Source organism: Spermophilus citellus (assembly GCF_964194105.1).
Source record: "Spermophilus citellus genome assembly, chromosome: 3".
Lineage (NCBI taxonomy): Eukaryota > Metazoa > Chordata > Mammalia > Rodentia > Sciuridae > Spermophilus > Spermophilus citellus.
Genome location: NC_138184.1, coordinates 209,297,450 through 209,317,505, shown reverse-complemented (window position 1 = coordinate 209,317,505; position 20,056 = coordinate 209,297,450). Strand labels below are relative to the sequence as shown.

The following is a 20,056-nucleotide window of genomic DNA, read 5'->3' as shown; positions in this document are numbered from 1 at the left end:
ATGCTCTCATGCAAAATCAAAGTCAAGGGTCCAGGAAGAGGGAGAGGGCAATCTGTTCTCCACAAGGGCAAAGCAGAGCTAGCCTTCTGCTTTGATCTTTTAGCAAACTTAAGAAAGTTCAGACATCTTGAAATCTAGGCATAGACAATGTTTTGATTTAACGATGAATGAGCTAAAGGTCAACCTGAGAAAATTGATTCTTGTCATATTTCCAACACGGGTTACTTGTTTCATCCCCATGGACTCAAAGTTTGGAATCAAAACTCTCACTTTTAGTAAATTATATGTTGAAAATACCGAGAGTTCTAATTAGAGGTACATCCCAAATGCTAGCAGAGCCCCCTCTATTCATTTGCTCTTAGCTTTATGAGAAACTGTGATGTGGTTTTTTCAAAGTAATTTACCTTCAGGCTTAAAGAATGGAATATATGAGAAAAGAATTTTCCAAGTTTTATTGATTCAATAATGAATTGAAAAAAAAAATGTTTATAAGATTAACAGCTACTTGGTAACTCAAAAATAATTGATCTAAGAAACTTGAAATTTCATATGCTAAATGCTACATCCAGTGATAAAATTCAATGTTCTAGCTACTGTTATTACAGAATCATCCTGATGAGCATTAACGGGGGAGCCTCACATCAACTGTTCCTATAAGGTCACAACGATTATTACCAGGAACATTTTATCTGTGGAGACATAAAGATGGGCTATGAGATAGACACCTTGGAAGTAGACTTGAACTAAGGGATATTAGGAATCAATTGGAACAACAAAAATAAAATATGTCAAAACTCGCTCTCCTGCCACTGGTGGAACAAATGTTTCCAGGGACCTACAGCCAAGAAAATAGAAATCCATAAACACAAAGGCCAAGATAATCAGCCGAATCTACCAAGTTTCCATAAATGACAAAACAAAACGCTAAAAACCAAACAAACCAAAAAAACCCCACCTACTTTGAAGGAAAGAATGCTGAAGAGCTTTGACCTTTTCTGACTGCCGCCTACCACAGAAATCCCGGCCTGCAGCTGATTTTAAAATTACCACATCTCCAAAAAATTATGGGAGATGGGTATCTTAAAAACACAATAGCTTTGATCTCATAGGTCAAATCCACATTGGCCTAAGTGGTAATTATTGAGGAAGGGGTAATCTACTTCATTCATTTTAGTAACCAGTTCTTTCTCAGTTAGATTTGCCACAGAGCCAGCCCAACTTAATTAAGAAAGCACAATAATATCGGATTGAACTATTTTTTTCAACCCAAGAATTTTTATTATAGAGAGAACGCTTGGACAATTTAAGCAATTCTATGCTTTATTTCTCCTTAGCTGTATCTCCATTCTTGCTAATTTACAAGGTTTTGAATTCAACTTGCTTTATTCTTAATATTTTACATCTCGTCTTCTTCCTTTTAGAAAAATTTAAACTACATTTCAGAAGGCTGCAGGGTAAGTGTTGGTGGCTAGTTTCTATGAGTAACAAATCATATGCCCCGAGAACCCAGAGCACTGTCCTGGGGAACAGCAGGCCAAATTCTAAATGCCATGAAAAACCCTGCAGACCTAACACAGAAAGTCTAAAGCTTGAGCCATGCTACTGGTCAGTTGTTGGGTCAATGTACCTTCTAGATTTTACCATATGGCTCCCGAAATACCAGGAGAGTACAACCTACATAAACCTCTTTGCGTCCACATTACCACCGTGTGTTAGGAGGGGGTTACTGGGGATTGAACCCAGAGCCTCCTGCACACTCTTCAAGCATTCTTGCCACTGAACCAGAGCCCCAGCCTACCACTTCTTCTCATTTAGATGCAACAGCTGCTAAAGAGCCAGGTACTGGGAAAGAAAACTGAACTTGCAGTCAGAGTCCAAATGTGTGGCTCCAGCTCTTCAGGGAACCAGTCAAAGTGTTTTAGAGCCATGGGCTAGGGTGTGCCCGCTGAAGCAGGCTATGCAAGTGCCAATCCGACTTACCCACTTTCTAGCTATGTGACTCTAGGCAAGGTTTTTAAATCTTGTGCTTCAATATTCTCATTCATAAGCCAGCAATGATGTCAATAACTACCATACCGAGTTTTTGTGAGGCTTCAAGATTCTAAAAGGGCTTAGCACAGAGCCTCAGCCCAGAGTAACTATTAGTACCAGCTGCATGACCTTGGGGATCACATTGACCCTCTCTGGGACTCCATCTCATCTTCTACACTAGAAGGGATCACTGTCTCGTGTGGTCTTCAGGAAGACAGAATTAATTCAAACGAGATAACATATATAAAAGTTATTTTTAGGGGCTGGGGTTGTGGCTCAGCGGTAGAGCGTTCGCCTAGCATAAATGAGGCACTGGGTTCGATCCTCAGTACCATATAAAAATAAATAATAGGGCTGGGGATGTGGCTCAAGCGGTAAAGCGCTCGCCTGGCATGCGTGCGCCCCGGGTTCGATCCTCAGCACCACATACCAACAAAGATGTTGTGTCTGCCGAGAACTAAAAAATAAATATTAAAAAATTCTCTCTCTCTCTCTCTCTCTCTCTCTCTCTCTCTCTCACTCTCACTCTTTAAAAAAAATAAATAAAAATAAATAATAAAATAAAGGTATTGTGTACAACTACAACTAAAAAAAAATTTAAAGAAGTTATTTTTAAAACATAATCAAGTTTTAGACATCTTGTTCAACCAAGAAGAATAAGTTCCTTTCTTTTGTTCTGTTTCCATGATACTTAAAACATATGCATGTGTGCACACATACACACAATAGTGATCTGTTTACCTGTCCACTCCACTCCCCAACCAACAGTGTATCTGAGTCACCTCTGCATCCTCAGTACCAGATAGTTAATCAATTAATTTTTATTCAAATGAGCCTTGTCCAAACAACGGAGCAGGAATTCTTGAGGCCTTTTGCTGGATGGATTGTCACTTTTGCTTGGTGTCTTCAGTAGATCACACAGGAAGCGCTTGTTTTTCTCCAGTTAGAATGTACTGAGATTCTGCCAATCTTATGAGTTTGCATTTGTTTATTCTTTTCACTGAATAATTATTGAGCACCTGCTGACTGCAAGGTCCAAAGCTGAGCTCCGTCCAGTGTGCCAAGAGTGGCAAATGCCCAGATGAATTTAGTCCCTACGTACTACATGTAGAAGAAAACTACTTGTTGTAGAATCACCTACTCTTTGAAATAATAAACTCCTTGGTTTGATGACTATATTGGATTGGATTACAGGAAAGAATGGGTTCCTAGAAGTAAAGGTCTTTATAGAATAATAATTAAGGTAAGTAATCTGACTGCCTGAGTTCAAATCCTGGATCTGGTTTGCACCAAGATGTAAGAACTTGAGAAAAATTCCTCTATGCCTCATTTTTCTCATCTGTAAAATGGAGCTAATAGGATTGGTAAGTTAGAAAGAAAACTCCTGGGAATCTTTTACAATGGTACTTGCCACATAAACAGCACACAATGTGTGCTCTCTGTGATGATTAACCCCACTCTCCCTGCTCCCTCACCCCACTGTTTGAAATTCCATTGCAAATTTCCATTGCAAATGGGGCCTGGCTACCCCACAAGGGTCAGGAATTTACTACATCCTATGCTTGTCCATTTGGCTGCTAAGCAAATTGAGTTGCTGCTAAGTTTCAGGGAATTGAGCTATTCATTCTTATATCTTCCACTCATCGGTCTTCCATCCATCATTTGGGATTACCCAGAAGAAATCGAATCTGTCCAATGTGGAACGGTCCCTGGAACTTCAGAAGGCAGCTATGAACTGCCAGTTCTCACCTTCCTCTCACATGCCCACGCATAACTTTAGCTCCTCTTGCTATTTCTGATTAACACTGTTTACCAGATTCTTTATAATACTTTTTACTCTTCTTGAATAATCTCCTGATTTTCAACATCTGAATGTCTGAAGTCCAGCATTCATAAAATAGAGCAAATGTGGTCTGATCACCAGAGAGTATTAGAGAACTAGTTCCCTTTTGAACACCATATTTCTATTAACACAAAAGATTGATTTTTTTTTTTTTGAAGCAACATCACACCAGGTTGACTCATCATCCACTCACAATCAACAGGGGACTAAATCTTCGTGACATGTGCAGTTATAAGCTATCCCACCCCCACTCTATACTTGTATAATTGAATTTTGGGATCGTTGAGCACTTTATATTTGTACCCATTAGCTTTAGATTGTTAGATATGAGTCATTATTACATTTGTCAGGAGCTAGGGGGAGGAAATCCTGACTGTTGTGTGTCATCTGTAACTTTGTTCAGTATGCCCATCAATGTCACCAGCTTAGTCATCAATAAAAGTGTTAGGGAGCACATGGTTACAAGCCAGACCTGTACTGGATCTAGAAACCTGGGTATGCACTGCTTCTTAAAAACAAGACACTTTTAGGGGCTGGGGTTGTGGCTTAGCGGTAGAGCGCTCACTTTGCACGTGTGAAGCCCTGGGTTTGATCCTCAGTACCATATATAAATAAATAAATGAAATAAAGGTATTTTGTCCAACTACAACCAGAATATATATATATATTTATTTATTTTTTTAAAGACACTTTTAAAAGACATCATTTAGGCCTGGTATGGTGGTTGACAGCTGTATTTCTAGCTACATGGAAGAACATTTTACATGGGAGGCTGAGGAGGGAGGACCGCAAGGTTGGGACCAGCCTGGGCACTAGTGAGATACCATCTCAAAAAAAAAAAAAATCATTCATTCAATCATCAAATATTTATTGAGTGCCTTCCATGAACTATTCCAAGTGCCGTACAAAACAAAATCTCTGCCCTCCTGGGGCTTACGTTCTAGAAGGGGAAATAGACAATGAAAAATAAGAAGATATGTAAGTTGCATTCAATTTTATGAAAACTGAAAGCAAATAAAAGACTAGAGAAGTTGGACAAAGGGATGGAGGTGGGGACTGTCTACAGGCTGTATGGCTAAAGCAAAATGCGCAGGTCCTGCATTCCCGGTATGCGTCTGACCCAAAAGTTCTTCCCAAGTGGGCAGCAAGTCTTTCTGATTTCTCAACACCCCCCTTTCTCTATATGGAATTATATTAGAACAAAAATCAATAGAGCAATGATGAAGAATTTAATTAGTCATGAAACAAAAAAAGAAAATTTGAAAGGACTTCCCATTTCTCTGTCCACATAGGATATTCAAATATCTTAAGAACAAGTGGAGTTGCCAGGAAGCCAGTCACATCTCCTAACAAAGACTCCTGAGACTACAGGCACAATACATGGTTGAAAGCAAAACAATAGAGGAAAAAGCTGAAAAGCTACTGCTTACCTTATTCCAATCCCCATGTTCTCAAGAGTGGAGTGAATTCCAAGTCCAATAGCCTGCGAAGAATCTGGAGGATGGGGTACTTAGGTGACCCCAAAGCTCGGCTCGGAGAGTCTGCACATTGAATTCTGGAAAAGAAGTCCATAGTGACAGATTGGAAATCTGCCTCTATCAACTGCTCTCTGCTCATGATTTTAATGTTGATTATTCTTCTAAAATGTGTGTGTGTGTGTGTGTGTGTGTGTGTGTGTGTGTGTGTACTGGGGATTGAATCCAGAGGTGCTTGAACACTGAGCCACAAATCTAGCCCTTTTTATTTTTTGATTTTGAGACAAGGTCTCACTAACTTGCTTAGTGCCTTGCTAAGTTGCTGAAGCTGTCCTCACCCTGTGATCCTCCTGCCTCAGCCTCCAAGTCGCTGGGATTACAGGTGTGCCCAGTTCTTCTAAATATTTCCAATCTTTCCATCCCTCTGTTATTAAGGGACTTGATAAATTTTTGTTTATTAAAATTCTAGTTGTGCCGTTTGGTTGGAAATTCATCTTATACCTCACAATGATACCTTTGGTATTTACATTCAGTCATCTATTTTGTACCACATACTTTGTTGGTGCTGGGAATAGGATAAAATATGGTCATTGCTTCCAGGAAGCTCACAATAGAGAGGGAGGTAGAAACAGGAAAGCCAGCTCTAAGGAAGCAGTGTGTTGAACAGAGAAAAGGATGGGAAGTGGGAAGTCAGTGACTTCTAAGCAGAAAGAGTTAATCCTAAGGAGGTGGCATGTCCGTTTCAGGTAGAGGCACAGCACACGCTGTGGAAATAACAGAACGGAACGTGAAGGCCAGGTACCAGCCCTGAATGCACTTCCATGCAGGTGAGGCAGAGAGAATCAGGCAAAGTGGTCAGGGATGAGACTGGAAAGGTAAAAAGGACTGCATGATGCAGAAATGTGCAAGCCATGTTATCGAGGAGGTACACTGCACTGGAATGGTGATTGATTACATGTTGACTTTTCAAAGAGGGAGAAGTTGAGACTGCAGATCGGATTTTGGGCTTGGGCAACAAGGTGGATAGTGATGTCTCTCATAAGACAATGGAAAACATGAAAACGACATGGACAGTAGGTGGGGGAGCAGGTGACCCATTCAGCCCTGGATGGGTTCCTTTCTGATGCCTGGTGAGCAGTCAGAGCAGCAGAGGGCGGTTGATCCAGAAGTCAGAAGACACAGGTTTAGAAATCATCAGCATGACCATAGAATCCACAGTGAAGCTCACAGTGTAGGCAGAGGAAGGACCCTGAGAAGCAGATAGAAGGTGCAGCCAGAGAGACAGGGGCGACAGGAAGCAGAGCTTATCTCAGAGGATGAGGGGAAGCACATTTCACGTACACGAGGGTGGGGGGCAATAAAGGCAGACGCTGTCAAGAGATAAAAATGCTCACCATCTCTAGCAGTCAGAGAAATGCAAATCAAAACCACACTAAGATACCATCTCACTCCAGCAAGATTGGCAGCCATTATGAAGTCAAACAACAACAAATGCTGGAGAGGATGTGGGGAAAAGGGTACTCTTGTACATTGCTGGTGGGACTGCAAATTGGTTAGGCCACTTTGGAAAGCAGTATGGAGATTCCTGGGAAAGCTGGGAATGGAACCACCATTTGACCCTGCTATTGCCCTTCTCGGACTATTCCCTGAAGACCTTAAAAGAGCATGCTACAGGGACACTGCCACATCGATGTTCATAGCAGCACAATTCACAATAGCTAGACTGTGGAACCAACCCAGATGCCCTTCAATAGATGAATGGATTAAAAAAATGTGGCATCTATACACAATGGAGTACTATGCAGCAATAAAAAATGACAAAATCATAGAATTTTCAGGGAAATGGATGGCACTAGAGCAGATTATGCTTAGTGAAGCTAGCCAATCCTTAAAAAACAAATACAAAATGACTTCCTTGATATAATGAGAGCAATTAAGATTAGAGAAGGGAGGAAGAGCAGGAAGAAAAGACTAGCAATAAACAGAGACATGAAGGGGGAGGGAAAGGGAAAGAAAATGGGAATTACATGGAAATGGAGGGAGAGCCGCATTGTTATACAAAAATACATATAAGAGGCTGTGAGGGGAATGGGAAAATTAATAAGGAGAGAAATAAACTACAGTGGATGGGGTAGATAGAGAGGATGGGAGGGGAGGGGAGGGGAGGGGGGATAGTATAGGACAGGAAAGGTAGCAGAATACAACAGTTACTAATATGGCATTTTGTAAAAATGGGGATATTTAAATGATATGATTTTGAAATCTGCGTTGGGGGTAAATATGGGAGTTCATAACTCACTCAAAGCTTATGTAAGAAATATGCTATGTCAAGAGCTGTGTAATGTTTTGAACAACCAATAAAAAAAAAAAAAAAAAAAAAAAAAAAAAAAAAAAAAAAGAGATCAAGTAAGAAAGACTGAGAAGCACCCACAGGTGCACCAAGGAAATATTTGACCATTTTGGTAAGGAGCTGGGCTGGTGGGGACAGAAGTCAGGTCACAGTGAATTGAGGAGACCACGGAACCGATGAATTCAGACAATATGTCAAAAGTTTGCCTTCAAAGTGGAAGAAGACATGATCCCTAGACCTTCTTCCCAAGGGAAGGAAATTGAGTCCTGAGGGAGGCCCATTTTCAAGGATTTTTATTTACACTAGCTCAGCTGACCACTGTGGCAATGCTCTGGGCAGACATGGTCCAACCACCAGCCCCAGACTAGGCCAGAACTGTAAGGTAAGCCATTTATTTATAATTTTATGTTCTCCTTGTAGGTGTTCCTGGGCCAAGGCCTGCTGAGATGCAAGAAGGTACGCTGACCTCTCTGAGCAATCCACCAACGACATGACTTACAGAGGGACAAATCTGGTCAGACACGGTTCTCACAGTCATTATCTCTGACCTATTGTCATGGCTCATGTAATGGGAGCAGCCAGGGAAGGGGAGAGGAGTCTGGTCACCTTGGAGTCAGGAACAGGCAGCTGGCCCCACAGCTGGCCAGGCAGCTATGCAAGCAGGGAGTCTCTCTGAGAGCAAAATCCAGAAGCCAAAATAAGTGGGTCAGGTGGAAAACAGATGACCAGAACGGCAAGCCATGCTGAAGGTTGGTCCCAGGGAGTGAAGGTGAGCCAGGACATAATGGATGGATGCTAGAGGGGCTTTGGATGCTGCAGGAGTCCAGGGGGCCATGCAAGAACAGGGACCAAAGAACCAGAAAGGAAGTAAAGCTCAGAGGCCCGATGCGATTACGCTGTCCACCTGTCCACATCTCCACCCTGCATGCTTCTGAGGCCCTGCTTTAGTTCTCAGGCCTTCATGATACGAAGTTTCTGACATTCACAACAGTCCCCCAGTTTTAACCCCCCCCTCCTACCATCATGACCCTGTATTCTGAGGAGACAGCAAAGCTCTGGCCCAGGAGCTGCTAAGGGGGTGCCCACAGGCATTGGTGGTCACCAACCTAAAAAGGTCATAGGAATGGCTCTCCCCGGGGAGGAAACAGGCCTGACCGTTGATTTAGTCCCTGAGTGAATAAGAAAACTACCTAGTGACTTGAAAAGTGGAAACGTGATTTCTAAATTATGATCCTTCCGGGACATCTAGGTTCTCTAAAGTGCACACTGTGAGGAAACCGAAAGGCTTAACTGTCTTCAGTTTGTGATTAGAGCTCAGAAAAGAGAGAGAACACTAGTAAACAGCACGTATTAGCCCAATATGTTTGGTTAGTGCGCAGAAGGCCAACCGAGTTTTCAGCTGAAGATTTTTTTTTGTTTTTGTTTTTCCATTTCCCTAAAGTCAATCATCATTTACCTGCTAGATATTGCTTAAAGCAGAATTTTCATCTAATTCTCATTTGAGGGGACTGAAAAGGAAAAACTAAATAATACCTCATTTGTGTATAATGCTTGTCTTTTACAGAAGACACCCTACCCACTTAGGACTATCTGCTTTAGAGTAACAATGCTTTTATAATGTAAATACTAGTAAGGGCTATTATCATTTTATAAATGAGGCATGAAAGAAATCCAGGGAGGTGGGAATGAAATGACTGGTTCAATATAACTTCCATTTAAGAGGTGTCATTGCTGGTTTATTTTTCACTTTTTATTAACAATGAAGCCACATTTTGGATAAACATGTTTATTAAAGGTGTATCTTGCCCTTATATTTGAAAATGAAAAATCTCTTAGGGAGAAATAACAAGGACCAACATAGTCACGTGCTCCTCAGATCCAGCTGCCCTCGTGAATCTAGAGCTAACCAATCAACTCCCGGCCAACTCTGCTCATCCTCAGCAGGGCTCTCAGCACCACACACACCACAAGCCACTCTGGTGTCATCCCCTCTCTGTGGGAGTTACATCATAATGGTCTGGTTGCCTCGACCTGGGAAGCGCCATTACCTATACAAATTTAGCACATACGTAAAGCACTGATACTCTTGTTCTTTCATGAGCTTCAGGTCAGAGAGTTTTTCTGATCTTTTAATGTATTTATTCATGTTTTCATTCCCTCACACTCTCAAGCATTCATGCATTCATTTGACAAACATCTTGTGCCCAAAATGTATTATTTTAGATATCAAGCACTATTCTAGATGTTAAGGATAAAAACAAAATCAAAGACTTTAAGAAACGCACAGCCTAGTAAAGAGCCAGATTAAACAATTGCTGTTCATTGTGGAAGGTGAGGAGATAGAGATAAGCACAAGAATAGTTTGGGGAGCACTGAGGGGAAATCTGGCTTGATCTATATGGGGTGCCCACAGGCATTGGGAGTCACGAACCTAAAAAGGTCAAAGGAATGGCTCTCCCTGGGGAGGAAACAGGCCTGACCCTTGATTTAGTCCCTGAGTGAATAAGAAAAGGGAAGGCCTTGGACAGAGGTGGTCTCAGAGCCAAGCACTCCTGGAAGAGGACCTGTGCATTCCGGGTATGGGGGACAGCATGTGCAATGACATGAATAAGATCACTCTATGCATCTGGAGAACTGCAGAAGGTTGTATGATGGCGGGTGCTTTAGGTATTCTATGACTGGTCCTGTTTGCCATCTCAGGCCTTGAGATCCTCGTAAATGACTCTATAAAGGGAAATGTCTTGTCTGCAGTAGTATAAGTAAAAACACTTTCTATGTGGATCTGTACTCACTATTTAAGGATTATCACAGACAGAAAAGCACACAGTCAAGGTTTCTCTAGTCTCCCCAAGATTTGTATTATCCATATTTCATTACTATCATCCTCCAGGGACTAATAGAAACAGCGGACTTTTTCATCAAATATAGGTGGTCTCTTAGCCCATTTCCATTATATTTTACTATAAAAATTTTGTATGTAGAAATACTTCAAAATACAAGTGGGTATTGAAAAGAAAGTGACCACAACACTCGGAGCAACCAAAAGATCTTTATTGCAGCAGTGCAACAAAGAGAAAAGAAAGAAGGAAAAAGAGAGAGAGAGAGAAAGAAGAGAAGAGGAGAGATGAAGAGGGAGAGAGCAAGAGCAAGAGAGAGACAGAGAGCGCACGCAAGAAAGATAAAGAGCAAGAGAGAGAGAGCAAGAGAGAGGGGGGTCTGGCAGGAGGGAGTTTTTATAGCCCAAATCTAATGGGGCCTCTGGGTCTGCAAGCTGCCTTGTTGGCCCAAGGGGGGGTTAAGTGTTCAGCCTTGAGCAGGGTTGAATGTTCAGACTTGAGGCAAACAGGTGATAAAGGACCAGACAGAGGGGGGTTTGAGTGTGTGGGCTATCTTGCAGCCAACATCTGTTTAGCCTGCCCTGCAGACAACACAGGTCAGCCTGCTCTGCACCCAACAGGTATGGTGGTTTCACATGTGTAATTCCAGTGATTTTTGGAGGGGAGGGAGTGCTAGGGGTTGAACCCCAGGACTTGTGCACGCTAAGCAAGCACTCTACCAACTGAGATGTATCCCCAGCCATCCCAGTGATTTGGGAATTTGGGTAGGAGGATTGCAGGTTCCAGACCAGCCTGGGCAATTTATGAGACCCTGTCTTAAAATAATACTCAGTGGTAAAGTGCCCCTGGGTTTAAACTCTAATACCTAAACAAACAAACACCTCATAGCATTTTCAAATGCATGGTTGGATGAGGCAGGTTTTTCCTCTTAACCTCTTTCAGACTGTTCAGATTGGAGCTGCCCAGCCTCCAAAAGGACAGAACCAGCCTTATAAATTTCTTATTGGCAACACCAGGAGGAGGTAGTTGGAAATGGCCTCTAAAAATTCTATACCAAGTCCCTGTAGTGACAGCTCTTTCCTGGGACCCCATCTTCCCCTCTGAGAAGGCTGGCATGGAGGCCTGTATGAACTGAGGTGAGAGAGAGAGAGACAGAGAGAGAGAGAAGAAATACAAACACAATAGAATTCACAAAGAACTGTCCTTAGACTAATCGACTGCCTCAGTGATCATACTCTGCATTCTCTTGTCACTTGTGAAAAACTTTGACCCTGAAATCACACCCTTTTTTGTACTTGGGAATTTTTCAGCTACTTTAAGAGTTCAAAATAATTCATTGATATTAGTTCCAAATTCATGGGATCCTCTCTGACATATCATTTCTTCATTTATCCAGGCTTCACCCATTCAAGAAGCATCTACTGCCTCATCTCTATCTCTTGAAGCCAACCCCATCAGCCTTCTGCTCCCGTTACTCCATTAAACACACAGCTGGGAAGTCTCAGTGACTTCCATGATGTTGATTCCGATGGTTTGTTTTCAGACCACATCTCAACCCCTCTGTAGCCTCTTAGCACAGATGATTGGTCCCTTTTTATTGACACTTGCTGTCTTCTTTCCTTCTTGTTCTTAGTCTCTTGCTGGGCTCTTTCTGACCTCTGAATGTTGGAAGTCACCTTGGGCTTGCACCTCCGTCACTGCCCATTCAGTCTATTGCTTTAAATACCACACCATGGAGGCTGGGATATGGCTAAGGGTAGAACTTGCAAAGGGTTCATGAGACCTTGGGTTTCCTTCCTAGCACCACAAAAATAATAGACAAATACCATCTCTGTCACCCTGACCTGTCTTCTGAAGAGGACTTCTTTCCCCAGGGGTGCTCAAGTTTGGGCTGGGCCCTGAAGGAGGAGAGATGAGTTGGCCAAGAGGAGAAAGTAGCGTTTTTTTTCCCCCTTAAGGGGAAGAGGATGAGAAAAGAGGGCTGGGTTGTGGCTTAGTGGAAAAGCACTTGCCTTGTATGTGTGAGGCACTGGGTTCAATCCTCAGTGCCACATAAAAATAAATAAATAAAATAAAGGTATTATGTCCATCTACAACTAAAAAAATTTTTTTTTAAAAAAAAGGCTCAGTTGGTAGAGTGCTTGCCACACCTGTGCAAGGCCCTGGGTTCAATCCCCAGCACTGAAAAATAAATAAATAAATAGGCTCAAAGGCATGAACAGAGAAAATGTTCAGAGAACAGGAAGCGGTCTGGTGCAGGTTGGAGATGATTGGTAAGTAGGTTCTAGGTATGTTTCAAGAACTTTGATGAACAGCTAAGGAATATGGACTTTACACAGAAGACAAGAAGTAATTCTTAGAGGTCCTTAAAGAAGGGAGAGACATAAGTATTTATGTTTCAAAAATAAAAATATGAATTTTGGCAGCAAGATGGAGGCTGAACTAGATTAAGGAGAGAACGTGGCCAGGAAGGTCAATTACGAACCCACTGAAACAGTCTATAAAGAAGGGATTAAGGTCTCTATGGCAACAGTGGAATGAAAAGTAGTGAATAGCCAGGTGAGGGGCACACAGCCATAATCCCAGCTACTTCGGAGGCCAATGCAGGAGGATTGCAAGTTTGAACCAGCCAGAACAGCATATCAAGACCCTATCTCCAAATTTTCGGGACAGGGATTGAACTCAGGGCACTTAACCACCAAGCCACATCCCCAGTCCTATTTTGTATTCTATTTAGAGAAAGGGTCTCACTGAGTTGCTTAGCGCCTTGCTTTTGCTTAGGCTGGCTTTGAACTCAGGATCCTCCTGCCCCAGCTTCCCAAGCTGCTAGGATTACAGGTATATGCCACAGCTCCTGGCTTCAAAAAAAAAAAAAATTATAAAGGGGTGGAGGATGGGGAAAGAACTAGTGATGTAGCTCAGTGGGAAAACAGCCCAGGGTTCAATACCATGTATTGAAAAAAGAAAAGAAAAAAACGTAGTGACAAAATCAGGGGGGATTTAGAAACAGCATCAAATACACCATGATTGATTAGGTGTAAGTCTGGCAAGTCTGTAAGTACCGGAGACAGGCCAAGGTTAAAGTTTAGTTACATTCAACACAGGGATACCAGGTGCAGAGGGGATGATTAATAGCATTTTAAGTTTGAAGCAATTGCAGGGTGTCCAGTATGAATGAATGACAGGTCTGCAGATGAGGAGAGAGGTTGGACTGACTGCACAGATTCAGATAAGCCTTCATAATGGATAGGATGTCCAGGGGAAGACAAACCACGAGCCCAGAATGAAAGCATGCAGGCAGCTGTCAGGAGAGAAGAAACAGAGGTTGAGGTAGGACTAGAAACGAACCTGCAGAGAGGTGGCACAGGAGCGGGACAGAGTAAGGTCAGTCAATAGAGGGAGAAGCCACCTTCTGAGAGGTAATGATGGGCCAGGATGAAAGGACAAGGAGGTTCTGTAATTAGAAGATGAGACAAACAGTTAGAAGCTGGTCTGCAAGGGACCTAGCTAAGCCTCTTTTTTGAAGTGTGGCTGGGGGCAGTCCAGGTAGTGGCGGAAGAAGGTGGAGCAGGGCCAGGTGTAGGGATGGGAGTTTTAAGTACAGCAGGTGGCTGGCCATCCAGCTTCTGTCCACAAGACAACCTCTGAGTGTTTGCACAGCCAAGCATTCTATTTGGTTCAGCCTATATTCATTGAGCACCTGCTGTGTCTAAAGTAGCAGACCAGCATTGCAACGTTCAAAAAGACATCCCAGGTGCAGTCATGTTTTGGCTTTTCATTTATCAGCCTAAACTTGCCTTCTTCTGACCACAGCTCTCTGTCCTCTGGAGCTGTACCTGATGCAACAAGAGTTTCTTTCAAACAGCAGTCCTTTTGCTAACTGAAGATTCCTCTCCCCTGCCCCCTTGGGGATTTCCCACTTGTTTCAGTTTTGCAAAATAATCTGGTCTTTTCACATGTGTATGTTTGTTGGTAGATAGGTATTTTATTATCAGCTGGCTGCTTCTCCTCAAGTATCCATAGCTAATCTCTTTTAAAGTTGCACTCATCTAGGCATGGTGATAAACACCTGTAATCCCAGTGATTTTCAAGGCTGAGGCAGGAGGATCTCAAGTTCAAAGCCAACCTCAGCATTTAGCAAGGCCCCAAACAACTTAGTGATATCCTGTCTCTAAATAAAATATAGAAAAGGGCTGAGAGTGTGACTCAGTGGTTAAGCATCCCTGGGTTCAATCTCTGGTACCAAAAAAAAAAAAAAAAGTTGTATTCAAAGTTAATTGCAATTGTCCTCATCTAGTAAAGCAGTGTACAAACCAATAGGAGCATCCTTTCCCTTGTTCAGGACATGGTCTCTGTGGTCCCACCACCTGAGATTGTAGATTGTATATGTGTCCTGAGGCCATACAGCTGCCTCCAGCTGTTTCACAATCAATATCCTGACATCTTTTGGATGTGAAAGTTTTACAAACTAGGTCTCCCAAATCTTACACTTTTAAAAGTCAATTGCAGGATTTAACATTTTTTCCTTACTAAGTATTATGTTTTTACATTGATTTTTATTAGCTAAGTAGTAAAAACAACAAGGGTTAACCAGGTATGGTGGCACATGCCTGTAATCCCAGCAGCTCAGGAGGCTGAGGCAGTAGGATCATGAGTTCAAAGCCAACCTCAGCAACAGCAAGGTGTTAAGCAATTAAGTGAGACTCTGTCTCTAAGTAAATACAAAATAGGGCTGGGGATGTGCCCCTGAGTTCAATACCTGGTACCCCCCTGCACCTTCCCACCTCCACCCCACCCCCTGCAAAAAAAGAGCAAGGGCTTAGGAGTCAGGCATTCTACATTCAAATTTTGCTTTTGTTAGGTAGCCCACTGACTTTGAATGTGTCATGTGATCTCTCTGAGTCTCAATGAGCTTAACACTGAGAAGAGAGCTAATCCTGTCCACATTGCAAAGTGGTTTTGAGGCTGAAACAAGCAGGGTAAAATATCTGCTGAGTGCTCAGTATATTTTGGTTTTCTTGCTTTCCTTGGATTCTCTCAGCTTTGTGTTCTTAGTAGATGTATGCCTTGCTACTCAAGATTAAAAAAAAAAAAAAACAACTTTCTTTTAATAAAAACAAAAGCCAGGCACAGTAGCACATGCCTATAATCCCAGTGACCCTGGAGGCTGAGGCAGGAGGATAGTAAGTTCAAAGCCAGCCTCAGCAACTTAGCTAGACCCTAAGCAACTTAGCAAGACCCTGTCTTAAAATTAAAAAATAAAAAGGGCTGGGGATGTGGCTCAGTGGAAAAATGCCCCTGGGTTCAATGCTTGTTAAAATGAATAAATTAATAAAATAAAATAAAATGTTGACTATAATAGAAGCCAAGGACCAAAAGAAAATACTTTGGCATGACGGTTAAGCAAATGGGTTCTGCACCCAGATTTTCTGTGATTGGATTCCAGCTGCTCTACTTACTAACTATGAATTTATAAACCACTCCGAGCCTTGTCCTACTCATCTGTAAAATGAGGATATCAATACCTGCTTCTCAGATGTTAGGGATGATTAACAAAGGTGATGACAGAAAGCACCTCTGCCCGGAACCTTCAATCCAATAAGTATCAGTGAGTGGTATTATTATTATTACCACTTAGAAACCTCCATATAATCATTTCATCTACTAAATATACTGTATAATATTGTCCCATTATATTGTCCACCAGGATCCCTAGAAAAATCTCTACAATGTCAGGTATGACAAATATGCCTCTACTCTTTGGACATAGGAACCTTATCTACAAAACAAAACAAAACCAAAAAACCAAACAAACCAGGTGTAGGATTTTGGGCAAATCACTTAACATCTCTGACCTGTGGCTTCTGCATAATGGGAATAATAATGATGCCTATTCTGGAGGTCTGGAATAGGGACCTCATGACTTGAATATGGAGATAAGGAAATGAGGGTAATTTGCAGGTGTTTAACTTAAGTGAACCCATGCTGGCGCTTACTTATACGGGTTTTCTTTCCCCAAGCATCCTAAACTTATCAGTGAATAGGTTCTAGAATTCACTTTTCCCCTTTTAAAAACTGGCATAATTGCCTAACCTCAGGCATATGTACTTCTCTCTTCAGTGATTCTTCACAATGTGTCTATGATCATATCTGGAAGTATTTTTTGTATCCCTAGATGTAGTTTATTTAGATCTGAAGATTTGAATTCATTTAAATTTGAATCTTATCTAAATTTAAATTTTATTTAAATTTACACTGCCATCATTCACCTTGGGATCCCATTTCATCTTAATTTTTCTTCTTCTTCTCTCTCTCTCTTTCTTTCCTCCTTATCATTTTTCTTTTTGCAGTACTGGGGATTAGGCAAGTGCTGTACCACTGAGTCTAGCTGAGATAGATTTAGAATATACATAAGTCATGAAGAAGAAAATAAAATCAATTTGAGTTCACTACCAAGATATAACTACTGTTGCTGGTGCAATGGCAAACACCTGTAATCTCAGTGGCTGGGGAGGCTGAGGCAGGAGGATCACAAGTTCAAAGCCAGACTCAGCAAAAATGAGGTGCTAAGCAACTTAGTGAGACCCTGTCTCTAAATAAAATACAAAATAGGGGTGGGGATATGGCTCACTGGTCAAGTGCCCCTGAGTTCAATCTCCAGTAGCCCCTCCCACCAAACCCAAAAAAGATATAACCACTGTTAATATTTTACTAGTCTTTTTTCCTGAGAAAATATATTTAAAATAAATGACCAACATTTTCTGATGCCATGACATCTTCCCAAACCCACTTTTTGTTGTATACATACATTCCATCATAGGAATATACCAATATTATGCAATAATTCTTTTTGACACTTAGATGTCCAAATACTCAATTTTAATAAAGAATGTTGTACTAGCCAGGCTAATCCCAGGAATTTGAAAGGCTGAAGCAGGAAGATTGTCAGTTCAAGATCAGCCTCAGCAATTTAGTGAGATTCTGTCTCAAAAATTTAAAAGTAAATAAATAAAATAAAAAGGTCTGAGGATGTAGTTCAATGGTAGAGTGCCCAGTTCTGCAAAAATAATATAATAAAATATAATAAAATAAATATTAAAAGACTGGTATGCAGCTCAGAAGAGAGCCCTTGCATTGCAGGTGTGAGATTCTGGATTCCATCCTCAGTACCACCAAAAAAACAAAAAAATGACACTAAATGTTCTTCTACATTAAATTTTGTGAGCATTTCCAATCATTTTCTTTGAATAACGACTTAAAAATGAAATTACTATGTTAAATGGTTTGTATATTTTAATTTTTTAAAAAGTATGTTCTTATTTCCCTATTTAAAATTTTTTTTTAATTGTCAATGGATCTTTTATTTTATTTATTTATTTATATCTGGTGCTGAGGCTTGAACTCAGGGGCCTCACAATTGCCAGGCAAGCAGCAAGCACTCTACCACCAAGCCACAACTCCAGCCCTATTTTAAGGTTTTTTAACATTCAATGACAAATTGCTTTGTGGAATGCTTATATCAGTTCAGGCTTCCAATATAATAGGAGTGCAATTATTTCCCTGAATCTTTATCCATGCAAGAAAGCATCTTATAAATGTTTTTGACCATTTGCAAGGCTCAAAGGCATCTGGCTGGTTTTTTGTTTGTTTGTTTGGGGCAGTGCTGGAGAACCCAGGGCCTCACACATGCAACCACGTGCCCTACCTCTGAGTCTCACCCCCAGTCCAGGCTTTTACTTTAATTTGCATTTTCTTTAATTACCTGTGAGACTGAATCTTTTTAATCTTTGTTGAGTATTTGAATTCCTTTTTTCTTTTTGTCCTTTCATGTTCTTATTTATTCTTTTTTTTTGGGGGGGGGCCTGGAAATTGAACCCACAGGGAATCTACTGTGGAGCTACATGCCGGTCCTTTTTATTTTTTTTAATTTTGAGGCAGCAACTCACAAAATTGCCCAAGTTGACCTCCAAACTGAAATCTAAATCCTCTTGCCTCTGCCTCCCGGTTGCTAGGATTGTAGGTGTGGCCCACCACCAGGCCTGGCCTCTTTTCTCATTCTTTTGAGATGTTGTGTTTTTCTTATAATTGTGTAAGATTTCTTTCTATGTTAAGGACACTACCCTTTGTCATAGCTCTATCTAAAGTCCTAGACATGTCATTTGCCTTTTGATTTTGTTTGTGATGCTGTTTTATCTCCATAAATTTAAAAGTTCTAAGTAATCAGATATATCAACATTTTTCTTTTAGAAACCAACCAAGCTTAATGTTATTGTTCACGAAGGCCTTTTACTGCCTGCGGATCAAGCAATGCCTGTGGCACTCTCCTCTTTTCAACGCATGTCACTTTTCTTATGTGGGTCATTTTCCACAATGAACCCCTTAATTCATCTGAAACGTATTCCATTCCTTCTTAACTGTGTTTGTTCCATCCTATTGAACCAGAGACGATGGTTCCGATGGTTCCGTTTCAAGAAATAGAAACCTAAACTTGAGGTGTCTTAACCAACAAAATAGAATTTTCTGGCTCTTGGAAGTGAAAAGTTCAAAGACTTCAGGTCTGTTTGGTCAGGTGTCTCACACAATGTGGACAGGACCTGACAGTTCTCACTTCATTTCTTTGCTTTAGCCACTGGTGACAGCTCCAATCTCAACAGACTCTCCTCTTGTGGTCCCTTGATGGTGCCAAGAATTTTCAGGGTTACTTGTTTGTGTATTAACTTCCGGAAGGAAGCATCTTTGGTCTAGCATTCCCAGCAAAACTCCTGACATTCTCTTTGGTGAAATTGACTTAGGTCTCATACCCATACTTGAGTAAGTCATTAAGTCTGAAGGGATGTTATTCACTGCTTGGCTTAACCTGGCCACGTGCCTGCCCCCTGGAGATGAAGGTAGTGCTGGAGAACCCAGCTTTCCCAGAACTTTTCGGGGAAGGAACAGTTGGAAAGGTGGAAAGCAAGTAAGATGGCAACTCACGTTCTATTTTAAAGGATCAATATCATTTTTTTTCATGGAAAATGACAGATGCCCTGTCATTCAAAAGCTGGTTTGTCTTACCTCTATTCATACTCATAGACACTAGAGCTCAGATCATGAAAAGACATGGCCCCTTCCCTTCATGTTCAAGATATATATGGACCACCTGGACACATTGCAGTTTCTAGAGGTCTGATCAGATGTGGTTGGAACAATTTCCTCCATGGTTAACTGATCTATAGGTTCTCTGAATTCCTTCTTTAACATGGACTTCAAAGATGTGATACAAATAGACAACAGCCTCAACTCTCCCCTGAATTTTTTTCTGGCCAAGTCTCTGTCTTCTGGCTACCTGGTTCTTTAGTTATTTGGACCATTCCTTGTCCTATTTATTTGCCCAAGTTTCAATCACTTTGCAATATCTTCCCCTGTTTTGTGTTCCCCGACCTCTAAATACCTTCTCAGAGGAGACTTCCCTTGGGTCAGTAGAAGCTGAGGACATCAGGGTTTAAAGTCAATCACCTAATTGGTTCAGAAGAGGAAGGAC

At 41.4% G+C, this 20,056-nt stretch overlaps 1 protein-coding gene across 25 annotated transcripts in view; it reads right to left on the bottom strand.

The window, feature by feature from the left end:
• LOC308643752 (uncharacterized protein) overlaps positions 1-20,056 on the bottom strand; it is a 160,071-nt gene that overhangs the window by 127,179 nt on the left and 12,836 nt on the right. For 12 of the 25 annotated variants that reach the window (XM_081283914.1, XM_081283913.1, XM_081283915.1 and 9 more), the window contains exons 2-3: positions 13,885-13,990; positions 5,305-5,429 (exon numbers count right to left, since the gene is read on the bottom strand). In XM_081283914.1, coding sequence (XP_081140040.1) covers positions 5,385-5,429; positions 13,885-13,990 — 151 coding nt within the window. In that variant the 3' untranslated portion in view covers positions 5,305-5,384. Of the gene's footprint in view, positions 1-4,742; positions 4,815-5,304; positions 5,430-10,779; positions 12,435-13,884; positions 13,991-20,056 lie in introns of those variants that run through there. The other 13 variants (XM_081283902.1, XM_081283908.1, XM_081283903.1 and 10 more) reach the window with 4 other exon arrangements.